The sequence below is a fragment of the Molothrus aeneus genome, chromosome 1 (genome assembly GCF_037042795.1).
Source record: "Molothrus aeneus isolate 106 chromosome 1, BPBGC_Maene_1.0, whole genome shotgun sequence".
Classification (NCBI taxonomy): Eukaryota; Metazoa; Chordata; class Aves; order Passeriformes; family Icteridae; genus Molothrus; species Molothrus aeneus.
In genome coordinates this window covers 70,805,221-70,825,930 of record NC_089646.1, presented here as the reverse complement: position 1 = coordinate 70,825,930, position 20,710 = coordinate 70,805,221, and the positions used below count along the sequence as shown (strand labels likewise).

Genomic DNA, 20,710 nt, shown 5'->3' with positions numbered 1-20,710 from the left:
AAGGCACTGCTTACATTTTCAGCTGAATTTTAGTCAGTGACATGAGTTTGATTTAGGCAATGCTGTGTGTGCTAGTTGATTGCAGTAGCTGCTAGGGATTTTTCAGTCTTATTATTAAAACTCTTTAACCTTTTAATGCTTGATGCATTTGCTCTCCATGTTTCCTGGTTGGAGGAGAACAGAGTTCTCTGAGGTAGGAATGGGCTGATTCAGAGGCTATGGATACACTGGCACATGCTGCTGGAGATTACTTTTATGTGGAATAGCAGCACTCATGGGTGCAGTTTTGCTTCCATTGCAAAGTTATATAAAAGTCTGCTCACACAAATAAAACGACTTGATCCTTAATGAAGGGAAAATTAAGTCCAGATAAAATGTCCTGGTATAAGCTGTGCCAGAAAAGAAACTTCCTCCCATCTATTGGAATCTGACACAGATCTTTTCATTCATCCTTTTACTTGGCTTTAGGCACACCTCCCAGTGGTTGTCAGGCAACCATAATAATCTTGCTGAACATGCAGGCTGGCTAATTGGATTGTCCCCTTCTTGGGTTTTTCCTTTAAATGGTTTTGGTCATTTTTAGTAAGGCAAACTCATGCAAGTTGCTTTCTTTCTGACTGATGTCATAAACCAAGGGGCTTTAAGAGTTCTGTGACATGTCAAGGGCAAAATTTTGCCTCTGTCAGTACAGAAGCCATGCTAAATTCTGTTTTAATTCAGAACGTTTCCCACTTGTATTCCAAACAGTCTATTCTAATGAGAATTTTTGTTTGGAAGGCAAACATAAATGGTCCTGAGCACACAGGTCAGTAGCACCACAAAAAATTAGTGTTCAAATAATCTGAGAATTTCCTGCACCTTTGGTAGTAAAACTACCACAAGGGTAGTTTTAGTACAGGATGTCACAGAAGTGAAATATATAAGGATGGCAAGGGATTTTTTCTTCGTTACACTCATTGGAAAATGCATTTAATGTGTTGTTCAGGAGGGTCTGTTCCTCTTTGTCAGCTTAACATGAGTGAACTCTTACAAGTGGTGTTGAATTGGAGTGTCTGGTCATTTCCCTGGTTGCTCTGAGCATATAAACTAAAAATGCACTTGATTTGTATGTACATAATCAAACCTGCCTTATATTAATCATTGTGAGGCAACTTAGTGTCGATTACTGATTTGTTTCCTTTATTTTTTCTTATCTCTTTTTAGATTCACCAAATTGAAGAGCCTTAACCTTTCAAATAATAATTTAGGAGACTTCCCACTGGCAGTCTGCAGTATCCCAACCCTGACTGAACTCAACGTGTCCTGCAATGCCCTCAGAAGCATTCCAGCAGCTGTAGGAGAAATGCACAAGCAAGTACTTTCTTAGAACTTTCACATACACAGCCTGACAACTACAAAGGCAGCAAGCAGTTTCATGACTCTGCATACTCGTGCTATGAGAAACAGTTTAAACTTACAGGATTCTGTCAGAGCAAACTGGCTTGTAGATCCATATGGAAGCAATTGTGGATGGAGGGAAAGCACGCTTTGTGCCTCAGAGCTCTTCCAGTCTCCAGCATTTGACACAAGGGTCACCTTCACAGTGAACAAAATCTTTTAACCCTTCTTGCTTATGTTCTTCAGCTGTCATACAAGTTGTAGTTCTGGAGATAGAACTGGCTACTAGCCTACACTTCTTAGTTACCAAAGCTTTTAATTATTTGGTGAATATCTTCTGTAGCAGATGTTACAGCATTATTCATTAGCATGTTTCTTTCTACTGCCCTTTTGTATATGGTATGTCACTGTAAATGCAGCAGATTTGTGTGTTTATAGGAAGGAAATGGGATTTAACAGGTCACTCATTTTCTTCACTCTCCCTTCCCCTCTTCTAATAGCTTGCAGACATTTTTGCTGGATGGCAACTTTCTCCAGTCCCTTCCCGATGAATTGGAACGTATTCATCAACTCAGCTATGTGAGTTTGTCCTTCAATGAGTTCACTGACATTCCTGGAGTGCTGGAGAAGCTGACTGCCATGGATAAGCTCTGTATGTCAGGAAACTGCATGGATACCCTGAACCTACAGGTGTTAAAAAGGATGCCTCATATTAAGCACGTGGATCTAAGGTAGGTATTCAGAAAAGGGGAAGAATTAGTGAGCCTAAATTATTTGTGTTGAAGTGGCTTCTCCTTGGCTGTCAGAATTGCCTCTGGGTATAAATCTCTTGTGTTTGTCCAGTGAACCATGTTTCTGGTGGTGTTATGTAACTCCCAGCACTTGCCGTGACTTAGCACTCTTCTTGGAGGAAGTTGGAGCATTTAGGGGGATCAATATGAAATGAGTTTTAGGGGAAATGAATGTTTGCACCAAAGGATCAAACAAAACAGAGCTTGGGACGGTTGCTGCAGTGTTAATGCAATAGACATGACAGTCTCTGGCCCAAAAAGCTTCTATCTGAAGTGTTACAGATTTGTGATGTGAAGAAAAGGGCATTGAAGGTGAAAGAGCAAAACCAGATATTTTAATATTTCTTGGTGTGTTAAAAGGCCTTGTCCACCATGAGTAATGGTATTTTATTGATAACCTCAGAGGAGTCCAAAGAGATCTTATTACAAATGGCTCTGGTATGAGGTGGTTCTCTATTGTTACGGTCTTTCGGGAAGACAAATTCTGCAATCGGCTGGTCAAGGCTCAATTCAGTTCCTGGACCATGAGGTTCATATAACTGTGAATTTTGGAACCATGTAGTTAAGCTAATGTAAGATAAAACTTATTTTACTGTACTGCCATGTAGCTGTCAAGACTTTGCAGTCTAGGAAGGGCCAACATAAGTTTAGCTAAAATAGGTAGGTGAATTCTGAAGTGCTTCTGGTAGGATTAAAATATGTCTGTGTTTTACATATGTTAAAAGCAAATAAATTTGCCTCAGAGAAGGGATTTTGTGGCTGACCTGGCCATGAGTTCCAGTGGTGCAGTTCCAGCCCTCTGATTGTCTGATGCATCCTTTCTGTACCTAGCAGTGAACAGTGGTACTCTGTGGCACTAACTGAAATAGTAAATATTTTACTTGCTGTACAATGAGGTGCTTTGCTTCAGTGAAATCACAAAGAGGCCCTACTTGCAAATTGAAAATATAAAAGGTAAGGTGGTGTTGGAGGGGACATACTAATTACCCTTATTCTTTTAACTGGAAGATATAGCTACTGTTACACAGAGGTCAATGCTTGGAAAGCAGGAGCAACAAGAGAACTACAAGTATTTGTCATCTGCTGTAGAGAGGGCTCAGCTGGCTTAGTGTGCCAGCAGAAGTTACTGTACTGATTTTAGTGTTCTGGTCAGAGCTGAGGATTTGAAACTGATCTCTTTGGAGTGCTCTGCTGTCTTAAACTTTATGGGGCTATAGATAATCTCATTCAGTTATAACTTCTGGGGAAGTTGCTGAGTACTAACAGTATCAATGCACTGCAGTGAAGATGTGTAAAACCTGTCCTCTTTATCAGTCAGACCAAGTTGTCTTGGATTTTTCCTTCGTTTTCTTTCAACAGCCGTTTTCAGGTCTCTGAATTTGCTTGCTGTGAAGCATGGAGAGGCAAGAAGCAAATATATGGGAATTCATAAATCTCAATTTGGCCTTTCAGTAAGGCAAGGGTCTCCAATACATGCTGGTTACTTGTATGTGCTGGATTTTTCCAGCAGATGATAGGCCAGCAAGAACTGTAGAAGTTGTGTTCTTTTCCAAACTATTGGGCACAAATAACAGCCAGATCATCTTTTATTTTTATAGACACAGTAACAGTAATGCTTAGCTTCTTGCAGAGCTTTTCATCAGTACTTTTCAAAGTAGTTTAGAAAGGAGCTTGGTGTCATCATTCCTTTGTCATGATGGATAAAGCTACAGAGCATAGCTATCCTGCTTTTCAAAGGATTAAAACCGTAACATAACAAAGGGGAAAATATTAAAAATCAACCTTGAACCTGAAAGCGTGCTAGTTTAATCCAGTGCAGCTGATTGATTGTAGCGTGAGCAATGGTTTGTCAGCAGGAGCCTGCCTTATAACTACAACTCATCTCCTTTTTTTGTCTGCAAGATTGAATTCAATTAGGAGATTGGAGGCTGATGAAGTAGATTTTCTGCATCATGTGACCCAACTGGATCTGCGAGACAACAAACTTGGGGAGCTGGACGCGACAGTTTTTAACAATGTGGAAGTGTTGCACTGTGAGCGGAATCAGCTGGTGACCCTCAAAATCAGCGGCTATTTCCTCAAAGCTCTGTATGCTTCCTGCAATGGTGAGTGGCAGCTGTGGTATTGTCATTGTACCTGGTTCTCTGTGAGATGCTTGTGGAGTGTAGTGCACATAATCAGGAGGTTCTTGACACAGTCCTAGATAAAAGGGTTTCACATGTGCTATGTAATGCTACTGGCAGATCTGAGCTTTGGAAGTGACTTCCTAAAAAAACCATGATTTGGAGGTCTAAGAACTGTGAAAATCTTAGAAATTCTTCTCTATGTCAGTAGGGAGGGTTCTTGAATTTGTCACTTGTTTTGGTTGCATTGATGTGTTGCTCTACTAAAATCAGTAGGAATTTACTGCTTTTCTCTGCACTTGGAAAGTTTGAACACGTGGCCATTTAGGAGACAACCCAAAACTATAAGTTTTTGCTCCTCCCTCTAGCTGCTTAGCCTGTCCAGAAAGCTCTGAAATTCATAATGGTAACTTCATTGCTTGTATTTGATAATAAAAATAATGCAGCCTTCTGCATATGCAGTGGTACAACTGCTGTGTTTCATGAACAGGATCTGTTTGATCTGTCTCTGGAAACTGCTATTACTTAAAATACTCAGTTTGCACCATGATTTTTATCATTTAGAGTAGTTCAGTGTGGAATAAAGAAAATGCAAAGTAGGAGAACTGTGCATTTGATGAGCAGTCTGAACTGCCTTTAAAAGGCTGTCATCTTAGCAATATCTAAGCCTGTGCCTTCATTAAGTATTCATGCCAAGATCTTTGTAGCCGAGAAAAGTTAACATAATCTGAGCATGTGCTGTTCAGTGTGGGCTCAGAATCCAAGTCAACCCATGTCTTGTAACCAACTTGGGTTGCATGGGTTGACATGGGTTGACTTAGTCTTACTGTTCCTCCTGGCTTGTCCTCTCATTACCCTCGGCCACCTTGTTTTCATGTCATTTTCCAAAGAAACTGCTTGTTAGAGTTGCACTTGAATTGATTTTTCTGTAGGCTCAAACGTCTGTTTGAGTTTTGGGGTTTTTTAAACTTAACACTAAGCACTAGCTACCTGAAACCTTAGGATGTGAACTATATTTTGATTGCTTCAATAATAACATTACTAGCTGTAGTTGTTTTATAGAAGATCTGCCTGCAACTGGGAACTCCACAGGCATGCCAAGGCTTATGTAATGTGTTGACAAATACTCTGGATCTTGCCATGACCTAAAGCACTCTGGTATTCTGTAACTTGCTGTTCCAGAGTGGGGAGGTTCCCTTCCCATGCTTATATCTCTAGTGACCAGTGAGAAAAAAGTAGAGCAGTTTTGTGACTGACTCTTCTGGGCAGAGGGCGGCGGAGGTGAAGTTACAGCTCTTGTGACAAAAATGAGAATTTGCCATGAAACTTTTAAAATCCTCTACTTTCTCATCCCTGATCAGTTATGCAGTGTCAGTCAGAGCAAGTACAATGTAACACAGCAAATGTACTAAAACATAATAAAGAAACAGAACTCACAAGGGGTTCACAAAGGTCCATATCTTCAGAAATTTTTTTGGATATTGATGTGGTCTGAAATCTTTGTGTGTTAACTCTTAAAATAGTTCTTATGGAACAGTCATTTAAGTGCAAATCTTTACCACCACTTTTCTTGTTATATATATTTTTTTCCCTAGAACTTGTTCACCTTGATGTGTATCCAGTTCCTAATTGCCTGGCTTATATGGATATTTCTAGGTAAGAATATGTTTTTTCTTGGACCTGTGAAATATAAATCAAAGAGATTTATGGAACAATGACATTCACTGTCATCTTGCTGAGTGGGAATGGGGGTAGGAATTGGACCTTGGGATAAGAAAAGACAAATTTTCAGAGTTAGAGGATGCTTTTTTCCTGCAGTTCAGAAGGTTAGTTCTTTCCTGTTTCCATTTTATAGATTTTCTCTTTTTTTTTTTTAATTATTGCCCAAATCAAAATTTGTATTTCTTTATAGTTAAAGAGTTTCCATGATTTAAAGATCTCCTGTCTTATGGAGTTAGAACATGATGATTCAAGAGCACACCAATCTGACACTTGTTGAGAAGTTACTTTCTGGATATGTCTGCAGCGTAAGCCCAGCGTAGGTGATGGTTTGATAGTTTACTCATCAGTTTGGCAGCTCCTGCAGCTCCTCGTAGTTCTCTACAGCCCTGGCTGCTGCAGGGATGTCTGCAGTTGCCATTTGAATGCATACATAAATTTCACCTTAATGAGGGAGGAGGGATAAGGAAAGAAATGGAAAAAGGGGGTCTTTAGTTTGTTTTACAGTTCCAGGAATGAATCAGGAAAACATTTATACACGTGCCTAATGGCTGTCTTATTTAAGAAATTACTCATCTGCATTTAAAGTGATAATCTCATTCATTAAAAAAACCTGTGTAAAGTGCTCACGCTGTTGAGAGTGATCATAACAATTAGTGAGCCACCTGGGCTGGTGGCCATCAACTTGGAATTTTCATCAGAGCTGAGTTACTCACATTGTCCTAAATGTAACACACTGGTGTGACTAAATAAGGGATTTGTTGAAAAGCTATCTTTGAAAAGCTGTGTCCTCCATTTATTTGTTAATGAAATTGGTGTAGAATGCATGATTTTGATCACAAAACCCTTTCTGTGCTTCATTGCAGTGACGGCATTGTAACTAAATGGGTAGGGTGTCCTTAGCTTTTTGGCTCTCTTGGAATTTGGGAAATCCATTTGAGATGAGAAAGGAAGCTATCTGAGAAGAGGGGTTGGGTTGCCATTGCATATTTTGATTGAGTACTATTGCAGGAATAAACTAAAGGATATGAGTACATGATTGATTTATATTCATGCTTCATAAGCATCCTATTCCTGAACTTCAGGTCTGGAGTGCTGACTATTACTTGATGTCCAGTTTGCATCTGTGTATTCTGACTGAAGTAGTCATTATGTGAATGAATTTGCACACAATCTCCTTCATGTATCTTGTGCTGCTAATTTTTGTCTTTAAGGCAGGATGCAGGAGTGCCCCACAGTGCCTATTTGCATGTTTTCATACAGTATTTGGAAAACCTTGCCTCCAAGACGTTAGTTTCCAGAAGGGTTAGTTTCTGTGAAGATAAATGCAAGAAAAGCAAAACAGTTGGCTTGAAAGATACACACAAAAAAATTTGCTCTATTCAGTGAGATAGCAAAAGAATGGTTGAGTGGATTACAGTGTACTTGAGAAATTGAAGAGATATTTCAACTGTGTAAGGTGTGAATATCTTCTGAGGAACATCTCAGACATTTTCTTCTCCATGGAGAGATTTCAGCTTTGCTGAAACTTTGTGACACTCTTAATACTCCCCTGGTAATTTGGAAGCTTTTTTTTTCCATTTTCTTAGTGACTTCACATGTAGGGAGATAACACTGCTGTTAGCTTTCTTGCTCCCTCACTCAGAACCTGATTGCACTGGTAATGCCCTTGCAGAGGGATGGATGATAGTATCTCACAGGCAATATGCTATTTAGCAGATTTGTTTCCTGCGGGTATCTGTATCTTTCTTGGGGGTGTGTTCTTAATAGCCTTTACATCTCAATTATAATTTAGTTACACCTCTTTGTGTTCTTTATTCATAGAAATCACCTGGAAAACCTGCCTGAGTGGGTGTGTGACAGCAGGAAACTGGAAGTGTTGGATGTTGGCCACAATCGAATACGTGAGCTGCCTGCCCGGTAAGTCTTGCAGACCAGTTCCACAATGGGGAACAGGATAAACAATTCAAAAATAATCACTGACTCAGCGTTTAGCTTGTTCCAGTGACTGTCAGGGCTGTTTTATCTTTTGTTTGATTTTATTTTTACCTTGTGGGGTGTCGTCATGCCTCGAGCTTCCACCTAGCCTTTCTTCTTTTACTTTCATGCAGAGAAAGTAATGCCTTTGAACTTTGAAGCTGTTCATGTGGCTGTTCAGGCAGGAAAGCACTTCATTTTTAGTACTGAATATTAAATATTTACAGCCATAACTTTACATGACAGTTTAGAAATTCAGCACTTGCAGTTTAGATTCAGTGATGCTTGGAGACTCCAGTTCACAGCCCTGTTTGAGTGAAAAAGGGTTTAAAGAAGGGAAAGCCTCATCAAGTAAGTAAATTCCTGCAAGAAGAACAATTGCCTTCACTACCAAGATGATCTCTTTTCCAGAAGTGTAAACTTAAAATTGATAAATATAAATTATAAAAAAGAAGTCAAGAGGAAGCAAAATAGGAGTTGAGTTTAAATAATAAATGAGTCTTGCTATTATTTGTTCTAGAGAGAGCTGTCTGTTCCAGGTGAATTATACTGCTTAGGTGGTGATGTTGGACATTTCTAAATTCCTGCCTTCACTGGAAGAGAGCTGTCATTTTAGGTTGTTCTGTACACTTTGAAAGAGATGTTGTGTAAGATGATGATGTATCATGAGCTACTAAATCACAGAATAAGCTGAGTTGGAAGGGACCCACAAGGATCATCAAGTACAAATATCTTCCTTAAGGAGCTGTACAGCACAGAAAAGCATCAGAAACCAAGAATGATATTTTTTTCTGGGTCAGGTGGGTGTGTAAGATGGTGTAAACTTGTCCATTTCAGTGTCAGAAATGGGAAAAGAGTAGATTTCAAAAATATGAGCAGAAGAGAATGTGAAGAGAGTTACCAAGCAAACTAGCAGGCTGATGTGCAGCCTGTTAACCCCTCTGTTTTTTCATGCACACACACAAAAAAAATGAAGCTGTGCCTCCTCAGAAGGTGGGGGTGCAAAAGTTCATTTTTCTTTCATTTGCACTCCATAACAGCCAGGACATTCAAGGCATACCGGATATCTCTGGGAGATTAATGATTAGCTGAAATTAGGTACAGTCAACATCCCACTTGTCTCTCCTCCCATCTTATCATTAACCCCAGGAAATAGCTTATCTTTGAAAGTTCTTCTTTGTAGTATATGTCTAGATAGCTTAGCTCCTAATAAGTCAGCTCAGTTTTAGGTTCCTGTTCCATTTAAAAGGCAGGCTTTGCATATCTTAAACTCTATGGGAAATTTGGGTCTGGACTCAAATGCAAATGGCTCAACATGCTTAAGTATTAAGTAAATGCAAGTAAAAACTGAATGAGTGTGTTCAGGTGCTCTGCTCTGTACTTCTTCTTCTACATAGAATAGCATTCTGGAAACCTGTGAAGTGAATCAGCAGGGCTCTCCTAGGAGCTGCTTGTGACACTTAAACACAAATGTTCAAGCCTTGAGTTACCAACATATTCCTGGTGGGGTGAATATTGCATCTGATCTAAAGAAACTACACTTGATCCTGTGTGTTTGCCTCTTGAAACAGAAAAATAGTCCTTGAAGACAAAGAGTTGAAGCAGTTGAGATAGAGGTTTCTGTACTAGCAATTGTCTCAATTAAGGGAAGAGGGAAAATGTCCTCTGGACTGTAATGCAACTGTTTTAGCTTTAAAAGTACTGAAAAATAACAAAAAAGGGTACTCGGTCTTAGCTATGCAGGACAAATGAATAAAAATCATACTGCCAAAGAGAAAGGAAATGCTTCAATTAGGGGTTGTCAAACTGATCTTGTTGCCATCAGTGAATAGATGTTTGTATGTGTTTTTGTTCCTTTGTGTCTGTTTTTCTTTTTAAAGATCTATCTGTAGTCAACATTGTGTTCTCTTGAAGAGTTGTTTAGTAAAGGAGTTGGTAGAATGCTTACACCAAACCATGTTTTCTGAGAAGATGCTGATGATGAATGATGTGCTTGTCATTAGAATTTATTGATTTCACAAAAAAATTCAAGTGGGAATTGGGCAAGTGGGAAAGCTGCCTGTATGGAAGAGCAGGTCCAGCATCCTGATTCCCCACCCAGCTCGAGAACTAGGCATCCCAGGCTCATCAGGAGCTTGTTTAGTTAAATGCTCTTCAACCTCTTTTCAGCCACCCCAGGTCCTTCAGTGCTTGTCTGACTTAAAAAATAAGAGAAAGCAAATTAAAAAAAAAACAAAAACAAACAAACAACCAAAATCCCCCAAAGATTTACTAAGTTCTTCTGAATTATGGAAAGAGAAAATCTCTGAGGTTTTGGCACAATAGTCAGCTCTTTTAAAAATTTTTAAATGGTGCTGCCCCCAACCATCCCAAAAAAAAACTCCAAGGGAATTTTTTTTCTTTTTTTGCTGTCAACCAGTTGTGTTTTCTACCCTGATATTTGGTGTTGACAGTATTAACCAGTCTCAAAAAATAGAATACAAAGGCAAATCCATAACGGAGCGGTTTTCAAGTAAAAATAGAGCAAACCAAAAATAGTTAAATAAGGAATACATAATAGATAGGATTATCACTTTGGTAAGTCTTTTCACCCTGTGTTGAGCCTTCTGGAATGATAGGGCTGGCTGTTGACTTGTATCCATGGCCATAACTCAGACAATCCAGCCAAGTGAGATAACTGTTAACACTGGCATGCAGATACCGAGAGTGACGGTATCTGTCAAGGGGAAAATACTCAACGTGCTTGATTGATGATTTTGGCACAATAATCCCATGACCTGATGCATTGTAGGGAAGAGGGGTGGGAGGCTTGTTATGTGTATTTGGGTCATTGTGACAGAGGGAAGATTTTTACTTTAATGCTGAATAATTCGAGAGTATTTGATTGAAGCAGGTCAGCATGTTGCATGGGCTCACCAGATTAAAGAGTACAGTAGCAGGCATGTAAGACAGATGTAAGACGTGTGGCAGATGAGGAATAATCTTTTTTTCTTAATTTACTGAAAGTGGTTTCTGTTCAAAATTGAGAGTTGCTCTATTTTTGGTTTCTTTAGGTGCATGCCCTCATTCCTTTTCTTATCCTGTGGATTTAAAATATGCTGTTTGATCAGAACAGCTATTTTTTCCCTTTATGTTGCCCTCTTCTCCCTTCCCCTTCTCTCTAGCCCCACAAAAAATGGAGCAGGGGGGTGGGACTCCAGGTCATCTATTGGTTGTAAAAACTCAAGAAAGTAAAGCCGATTAGATAAATTTCATTTGCTGTAGAACTGGAAAGGAGGCTTTATGTAAGTCTGGTATTAACAGAAAAGAAAAATTGTGGGGGTGGGGACTTGCATTGGATTATGAGTCAGCACATGATGAGTAGGGCACTATAAAGCTTGTGGGGTGACTGATGATTTCACCCCCACTTCTGAAGTGCTTGCATTAGCTAGGGGGATCCCACCTGTGCAGATTTCTGCAGCCTTTGTTAGCAATTACCTCCTTCACTGTCGTGCTTCTAAATTCATGTTTTATACAGTGTCATAAAATAACCCTTTGTCACTACTTTCACTCCTGAATCATCTGTGAACCTCCTTCCCTGTCTCTGAAAACCTTTTGAAGAAGTTGGTGTAGAGTGGGAAGACATTCTTGGATCTGTGCGTAATTAATATCATGTCTGCTAATCAGTTGGCTGAATCACTTTCTTGTAATGAGCCATGATACCATATTTAAGTTATCAAAGGAACTCTTTAGCTTAAATTTTTCTCATTTTTGGTGTTTTTCATTTCTCTTAAGGTTGTTTTACAACAGTAGCTTGCGGAAGCTGCTGGCGGGACACAACATGTTAGCGAGGCTCCCGGATCGGCTCGAGCGAACGCAGGTGGAGGTCCTGGACGTGCAGCACAACCAGCTCCTGGAACTGCCATCCAACCTGCTTTTGAAAGCAGACAGGTAAAATTATAAAGAAATTTGTTCCTTTTGACTTGTATGTGTTGAGCCTTGCTTGGCCTGTTACTTCCTGGTTCAGAGGGTAATGTGAGGTTCCTCTAATTTGAAAGTTGCCAAGCCTTGTGTGGTAAGAACAGATGTCTGCCCAACTCAACAGAGCACATTCTTTTTATTCTGGTTTTGTTTCCTTATATGGTTGCTTCTTTTTTCCCACCAAGCTCCTGCTGAACACCTACTTCTTGAAATCTAGCTGTAGAGTTAAGCACATGCTATTTTCTACTACATGTACTGAAATGGTTTAGTGGCAGTTTCTTTAAATACATATTTCTTAGGCTTGTTTGATGAAGTGTGAAAGCTTTTTTTTCCCCCCCTTCAGTCAGGGGCTGGAACTTATTTATACCTGTCAAACAAAACAAAATCTATGCATAAGGCTGTCAGAATAATTCAGTTATTCCCCTATCCCTACTTTTTGATTTTTTTTCTGTGCTTTTTAATTGTTTGTCACTAATTTAACTGGTGTCACCACTTGATCTGCTTTCTAGATTCGTATTTTTATGGTGCTATTTCTTTAGTATCAGAGTCTTCAAGGTTTTGGGGGTTTTTTCTGAATATGAACATATCCTTCAAGTGACTGTGATTATGGGAGGTTGGTAGCATCATCTGGGGATGGTGGATGGGCTGGCCCCACTTGGTGTCAGCATTCCTTGCACTTCTTCACTTCCACATATAGTCATGGGATTTCTGAGTGCTCAATGCATGCATAATTTAACAGACAGTGAGATTGTGTGCTGTGGGGGGGGTTTATTTATGGTTCTAGCTGTGACAAAAGGAATGCAAAGCTCCTGGCTTTCTTGAGAGATGCAGAAGCAAAAGAGGTGGTGATCTCACTGGCAGAGCTCCTTTCCCAATTAAGACTATTGCAAAACCCCTTCTTTTATGCTGTTGTTAGTTCTGTTATGAGCATCTGCTTAAATTTCCTGGAATTGACTTGGAGAATTAGGTTGATGGTTGAGATGCTTTTTAAATAAACTCTTTAACTGTTGAATGTGTTAACTTGGAAACAAAATAAACCTTTAAGCAATTTTCAGAGAGCTCCTGGTATTTTGAAAGCCATGAGAGAAATAATTTTGCAAAATTTGTATTAAAAACAGGTTGTAGGTCTGGGATGTAGTGTACCACAGTTTTGGCAGAGAGAGAACCTGATTTTTTGGTACTGCAGCTCATCTGTAGGCAGGGTTGGGGTTTTTTGTTTGGTTTTTTGGTTTTTTTTTTGTTGTTGTTGTTGTTGTTCGTTTTTGATTTTTGTTTGTTTGTTTGTTTTTGTGATGCTGAAATGAGAAACCACAAAGCTAAAACCAGGACTGGGGATAGATTCCCAGAAGTTTACTAGGAATATGCTGATTAGGGGTAGAATTAAAGAATACTTTGAATAACAGTGTTAAGTGGCTGATTCAGGCCTGGGGAACTTTTTTCCCCTCTGCAGCATTTGAGCAGTATAGGGCTGGTGTTTTCAAAATCTTCTACAGGTCTTAACAAAGTCATGCACCATCACAGGAGATAAACAGGGCTTTACCCAGTCTGACATCTCATCACCAATGCAGCCTCCCTTGCCTGTGATGATAGTAGAAGTAGAGACCCAACCCAGGTTGGCTTGGGTAGTGTTTTCCCTGTTGATCCTTACCCTTTAACTTGATTTAAGATGGTATGGCTTGTCCATGCTGGTTCTCCTATGAGTGCTGCAAAAGTGAGAACTCCAAAGGAAAACAGCAGTACAGGTTAATATTAGTGTACAAAGTCACTAATATATTTTGGGTTTGGGATTTCCTACATAAAACTTCTTTCCTTTTGTTTTCAAATGGTTGCATCTATCAGCAGCTAAGTGTCAACAGAAATGTGTCTGGAAAGGCATTCAGGAGATTGTTTTGCTTTTAAAAAGGTAAAATGCTTCTCTTCTCCAAGCATTCCCTGGGAAGCACAATCTGTACTGCCAGACGTGCCAAGAGAACTGGTTTTCCTGAGTGGTGAGCCATGGTCTCTACCCAGTGTGTAGTATTGGAGAAATCACTTTACCTTACAGTACCTTTATCTCTGCATAAGCTGACTTGCCTTTTACAGCCTTGGAAAGATTTGGGCTTGTTTTGGTTTGGTTTTTTTGAAAGGTAGTCGGGTCTGTGCAACTGACAGATGATATCTTGTCTGGATATGAAGTCTCATGCTGTGAATTATAAATGCTTTCTCTTTCTCAATCCTGAATATTTGACAAAGTGGGTGTGAAGTGCCTTGGGCAAACTTCAGCACAAGCACTGGTGGGCTTTGACATCTAGAAGAACATCCGAGAAAGCAGAGGAAATGGGTGCACTGGTGCACAAAGAGAGAATATCACTTTCACCAAAAAAACCCTATCCAAACCTCAAATACTGAAAAACCTCAGTTCTCTTCACAGAGGAATCTATAAACATTGATTTTCTGCCTTAATCCTTCAAAAAACATTGAAAAAGTGTAATTTTTTGCTGAAGAGTATAATTAGGGATATTTTGTTGGTCTGCTTTTTAATTAATTTTCTATATTAAACTGTTAGTCAAGGAGAAATGGAGGACTAGCCTATGACACATCTCTCTGACCAAGATAGAACTTGGTTCTGTTTATTGCACTGAAAGTATGCACATCTTGATCATGTTAGCAAGGATTTCTCTTGTGGGATGGGGATTTTCTTGGCAAGATCAGTGCTACAGAGGCAGCCAGATAATCTCTTCATTTCTCATTACCATATGCTGGAAAATTCATGTGAGTGCTGCAGCTGATGGGGAAAACTCCCAAACTGAATCCTGAACCTTTTTTTGTGCAGCTGCATTCCTGAAGCCTTTCACTTCTATGCTCTGCTGTATCTGTTGTGATGCCTTTTCCACTGTCTGATTCTTGTACAGGCATTTACTGCCTTTCTTGAGCAGCTTGCAGGCAAACTACCATTTAATGGCATAGACACTGTTGCACCAAGTGCTCTCCAGATGAGACAAATGAGTCTTCAAGAGATTTAGCTGGGCACAGTAGAAAAACAGTGGTCAGGGCAGGGTTAAAAATGGGGAAGCACAGTGGTAAGATGGGCAAGGGTTTGTCTCTTGCCTAAGCTCCTTTCCAGTTAGAATGAATGCTTTCAGTGGCAACCCTTAAAACAGCCATCAGACTTCTTAAAGCATTTGTGTGGTGAAGATTTGTAGCTGTGATGTGCACAGCTTAAACCTTGGGCTTTGTTTTGCAGTGTCTGGTAGCGGCCAGCTGTGGTGGTTAAGCCAATGTCAGCTATTCAGAGCTTGTCTAGACTCTGTCTGCAGGATTTTTGTTTTCAGCTTTGTTCAGCTGTTCCTACCTCATTAGATTTGCTGCTTGTTTTGAATTTATGTTATTTGTTTTGGTGAGTTTGGCTTTTGCTGGAGTTCTGGAAGGTGACCCAGTTAAATTTTCTCTCATTTGATATTTGCCATTTCCACCCACTGTGGCTGCTTCTTTGTGGTGCAGGGATTCAGTCCTATCCTGGATGCAGGGGAAGTGTGAAGGAGGAAACCAAGTCAAATGAATGCCAAGTGCTGTTTGAGTGTTTGATGCACATGCTTGTGTTGCAGAAATGCTTGGTCATGTTTGTCTCTTTGATGCTGGGTTAAGGATTGCAAGCAGGTACTTTAGAAACTGGGGAAATCCCGGTTTATAAAATAGCTAAAGATAGGTTAGAAAGTAAGAGCTGATGAGGGAGAAGCAGTGAAGTGGTTTTTCTGGCAGTCCGGCAGCAGGAAGGGGATTCACTTGAGTGTTTCCGTCTTTTAATTTATTTTATTTATTTTTTAAGGAAGAAATACTCTCCTCTGCACAGGCTGGCAGAACAGCTTTGATTTTTTTCCCCCCTCTCTTTTCCCCCTAGACATGCTTAGCTTACAGGACTCTTCCTCACACACCTGCTACCACATTCATAAATTATTTTAGTCTTAGGCAATCAGAAATTGAGGGCATGTCTCTGCAGATGTCACTGAAGAAGAAATTTTGTATTTTGATTGCTCTGTACTGATGGAGATCTAGGGGCATAGGCCAAACTGAAGATCTTGATTTCTCTGCAAATTCTCTTTGCAACTGCAGTGTTCTTTCCAACTCTTATCAGTACTTTCAAGCTAAACACTGTGGTTTTGATTTGTTGCTGCTTCACCAAAGAATGCAGTTGTCTGTGTTCCTCTTCTTAGTGTCAAACATTCCTAGGCATTTTGGAGAATTTACATTTTTTTCAGTGATGGCTGTGTCTTGCCCAGCAAGGCAAGTTTGTCAAACTGCCTCAGAAAATGGTGGGGAATTCAGAGGTGCTGTGTTCTCCCAATTGTCTCTATTCAGCTTTTGTGTGTGCTAGAGGTAGTCATTGGTAGGCAAAGTTCAAACCTTTTGCAGCTTTATATAGAATATATTCTTCCTCTGCTTTTAGAAGTTCAAATTTAGATAGAATCTTCTGGGTATGAATAGGGAATGGATATGACTGCATATTAGGTGTTTTTAGTTGAATTAAATCCATGCCCTTGTTTCTAGCCTATTCTTTTGGAACAGTCCTTTTTCTTATTTTTGTCTTTTGGAGAAGTCCAGCAAGGGACTTAATACCCCAAAAAACCAAAGGTGACTTATTCCAGCCAGAGATCACTGTTTAAGTTATTATTCCAGATGAGAATATTCACCTTGTCAAAGCTGAAGAATTCAGACATTTCCCTGCCAGCACCTTCATTTCTTTCTTCATCTGCTGTGCTCTTTTAGTACTTGCTAATTCATGCTTTCCTGGCTGTATTGTGCTCTGGTATGTGCACAGGCTGCTGAATCCAGGTCTTCGTAGTGATGCTGTAGTTTTTTCATGAGCTTGTGGTATAGTGTGTGGGTGGAATTGGAAAGGGGAAACAATTAATTTTGGACTGAGCTTTAATACTTGGCATTCTGCTTCCATCTGATAAGCAGAATGAGTGGGAAATCTTCAAGGAACATGAATCAGTTCAAGTCCATGCACAAGAGGGATGGGAACAGTTGTGCCCAAGTAAATCTCCACTCCTCTGGAGGGCATTTATAAGATGGGCCTTCTAAGGTAGTAGCTGGCACATTGCACAAGGATGAAGAAATAGGGAAGTGGAAATAACCTGGAGGAGGACTTCTGTGTTAAACCAGTGTGAGGGAAAACCTGAGGGGCAACTACAGTTTTAGGTTTTGCTGGGTTTTTGTTCTAGGGTTTCTTTGGGTTGGTTTTTTTTGGTTTTCTTTTTTGTTTGTTTTGGGTTTCTGTTGTTTGGGGGGGGGTGTTTGTTTGGTTTTTTTTTTTTTTTTTGTTTTTAACATAAGATTATAGTACAGAATTGATAAATATTTGGTACTAGTAATCTGATGGTTCATTCTGTTCTCTACCCAAAGAATAGTGTCCCTATTTTATTTTATTTCATTTTTATTTTTAAATCTAGACAATATCTTGAAAGAATTATTATGCCAGAATGTTTTTTGCCATTTTAATGTAACAACTGGTCTAAAAATATGTAAGCAAGCAACACACGCATTTCCAAAAGCTGATTTAATTCTAATTATGTCATCTGGAGACAGAGATGAGTGTGTGACTATTCTGACCCTGCCTGTCAGTTGTTTATGGTCAGACACTCTGCTACCACAGGGTTCCTGTTCTAAGCTGTTGGCAAAACTCTTAGTAGTTACCTAACCTTTGTTCACAACAAGGCAGTAGGCTGTAGGTTAGGATGATGGGGATTTATTTCCAGTGTCATTGTATCACTCCCTGGAAGATTTAGCAAAAGATCAGGGTGAGGGGAATGGTATGTGTGTGCAGAGCATCAACTCTCCTCTCTCCCTTCCCCATTAGAAAATACATGCATCAAAACTTATTTCTGACAGGAACACACAGATTCCACTCACTTGTATTACCAGTGAGGGAGCAAATTGGAACATCTTGTTACATTTCACCAATATTGAAAGTTTATTGAAAACAGAAGAATGGTTATTTTTTTTCTTTTGAATCTAAAATGGCTGCAGTATAGTACACTGTATTAATTTCAGCTGTATCAGAGTAACGTACCTTTTCTTAATTGAACTTTTAGTTGTCCTTTGGGCTAGCAGTTCTTGATCAGACTTCACAGCCATGGGCTATGATGTGGGCTATGATGCTCTCTAAATCACCTCTTTGGCTGCTGGTACCTGTGAAACACTACAGGTTATTCTCATGCAGCTCTCAAGAACAAAACTACGATACAGGTCATGCTCTTCTGAAGAAGAACCATTCTCAGGGTGTGTTTTGCTGTCACCTCTTATCCCCATCTTTCTGTGACAACTCACTTTTTCCAGCACTCTTAAACCTAATTGTTTCTTAAGCCTTTCCAGCTTGAGCTGAAGATGACCATTTTGTACTATGAATGGTACAAAAAATACTGTGACTTTAATGTTAATCAAAGTGCCTTTATCTTGTGGAGAGGGAAGATGATCATGCACATTTGATTGAAGTTGCCAAAGTAGTAACTGTCTGTACTTTAGTAATAGCTGTACTTGCTGCTGTTTAATTAAGCACAGGATCTGTTGATGCGGTATGCTTCGGTTTAATGATCCAGCCTTGAATGAGCTTAGAATATTTTTAGTTTGTAGCTAAAGGGTGAAATTGAGCATCTTTTTAGAATAAATAAATAAATTAAAAATCCCTTTCAGCTTCTTACTTTCTTCTCTGTACTAATCCTTCCTCTCCTCCCTTCCTCCTCTGGATTTTTAGCACTCTTGTGAATAATGAATGAGCTTGAGGATTAAACTGTTTCTCTGAAGTGGGCTCCTCTGTCTGTGTAAAACAGCTAACCTGGTTTCAGTTCTGTGCAGTGCTGAGAGGCTTTTGCTTCTGATGGAAATTGTGGGGTTTTTTTAATCCTTTGGCATTCCATGTGACTCCTGTAGCATGCCTGACCCTTATTTATTGCTGAGCAAGTCTGAACCAGCTGCTACTCCTGCAAATCCACTTCATTCATTAATAGACCTTAAAGGTCAGTGTGGCCTCCTGCGTGCATGGGAGCAGCCATCAATATTTTATCACTTTCTCTTAAGATTGAGGACAGCAGTGCACCTACCTTTTGTGTCCTGATCAGTGGGCTTTACAGGCTTGGGACAGCACATTTATGTGTCTTTTTTCTTGAATGCAGCCTTGCTCTCTGCAGCTGCCTCTTCCCATTTATTTGGTAGGAGCAGGACAGCCTGGTCTGAATGCAGTCACTGCAGACTGGCAAGCCCACACTTCCTTCTGCATTGCTCCAAGGCAGTCCTTTCTGAAAACAGAAGGAAGGAAGAAAGGTCCTATATCTGTTGAAAAGGCACACTCATGCCAGAATTGGTTACTAAAGGATAAATAGTCTTATTTTTCCATTTGTTTGGAATTGCTGGTGAGAGTTCTAGCCACCAAGATACCTACGGTGCTGCTGTGATGGTCACCACACTCCCCTAACAAATCCTCTGCCCACAGAACTTTGCTGGCAGGAATGGGCAGTGCCTATGCCTCAGCAGGTCTTATTCCCATCCTGGAAAAGGCCTTTGGGGGAGAAAGAATAGCTCCATTTCTGTGCTCCTTTAGTTGTTGTCCCTTGTGGTGGGACTACAAAAACATGGGCTTCTGCTGTGTTGGGGCACAGGGGAAGGGCGCTCAGAAAAGCTATGCAGAGATAAAGCTCTCTTGCTGCTCAGATCAGCAAGCAAGGATGTAACTTTTAAAGTTTAATTTGCTACTAGCACAGTTTCTCTTTAAAATTAAAAGCATAAATTACTGTTTGGTCTCAGGTTTTGGTTTTTGTTGTGATTGTTGCATCTTTATTCATTCAAATATTCAAAGAGTACTTTTCATATTTTGCAATTGTTTTCAGACCTGAATGTTTGAACAAAATACTGCCTGCACCATAGACCAATACTGAAAAATTGGCTGGCTTTTTTACCTTTGACTTGTTTAGTCACTTGAAAGGCAATTCTCATGGTTCATTGATGATGAATACAGAACTCATTTTTACATATATTGAGTATGGAAATGATGTGGTTTGTTATTGCTCTTACCTGTAGCTACAGCTGTAGTAACATTGGAGATACAGAGCTCTTGATAACAGGAGAGAGGCACTTTGATGTACTCCGTTTGCTGATGTTTTGTTCTTACAAAGGTGGTTATTAAAAACATGATCAGAAGTTTTGCTCATGTAATGCTAGACTTTTGGTCCGTTGTGAACTTGTTGCTTTTGACCTTTACCTTATGACTATCTTAAGCTAACTCTTAAAAAGAGATTTTTATTATATTTCTAGACAAAACCTGCAGGATGTTTGACTGAACTCCCTTATGTAACTTCTCTTTGCAGCCTGAGATTTCTTAATGCCTCTGCCAACAAACTGGAAATGCTTCCTCCAGCCACCCTTTCTGAAGAAACCCATAGCATCTTGCAGGAGTTGTATTTGACCAATAACAACCTCACAGATAAATGTGTACCCTTGTTAACAGGCCACCCACACCTGAAAATCTTGCACATGGCTTACAATCGCCTACAGAGCTTCCCTGCAAGGTAAGGAACTTGTTTCACTGTCTCTGGCCCACGGGTGGGTGGGCATCATGAAGTATTTTCACAGTGAGAACTGAATTGCACAGGAATGTGGTGGCAGAGGCTGCATTTTGGGTGCAGTGGTACCACAGTGGGTGGATTCCCCCCCTTATGCCCTCCTGCACATTGGTACCCTCTCTTGCAGTACAGACAAGTGAGTGATGCTTGTTACTTGGTGAGTTTTTGTGGC

At 39.9% G+C, this 20,710-nt stretch overlaps 1 protein-coding gene across 1 annotated transcript in view; it reads left to right on the top strand.

Annotated features, from left to right (window-relative positions):
• Positions 1-20,710, top strand: part of PHLPP1 (PH domain and leucine rich repeat protein phosphatase 1) — a 136,456-nt gene that overhangs the window by 99,122 nt on the left and 16,624 nt on the right. Inside the window, exons 5-11 of the mRNA XM_066559286.1 lie at positions 1,204-1,350; positions 1,878-2,108; positions 4,071-4,273; positions 5,887-5,947; positions 7,835-7,930; positions 11,762-11,917; positions 20,284-20,484. Coding sequence (XP_066415383.1) covers positions 1,204-1,350; positions 1,878-2,108; positions 4,071-4,273; positions 5,887-5,947; positions 7,835-7,930; positions 11,762-11,917; positions 20,284-20,484 — 1,095 coding nt within the window. The remainder of the gene's footprint in view (positions 1-1,203; positions 1,351-1,877; positions 2,109-4,070; positions 4,274-5,886; positions 5,948-7,834; positions 7,931-11,761; positions 11,918-20,283; positions 20,485-20,710) is intronic.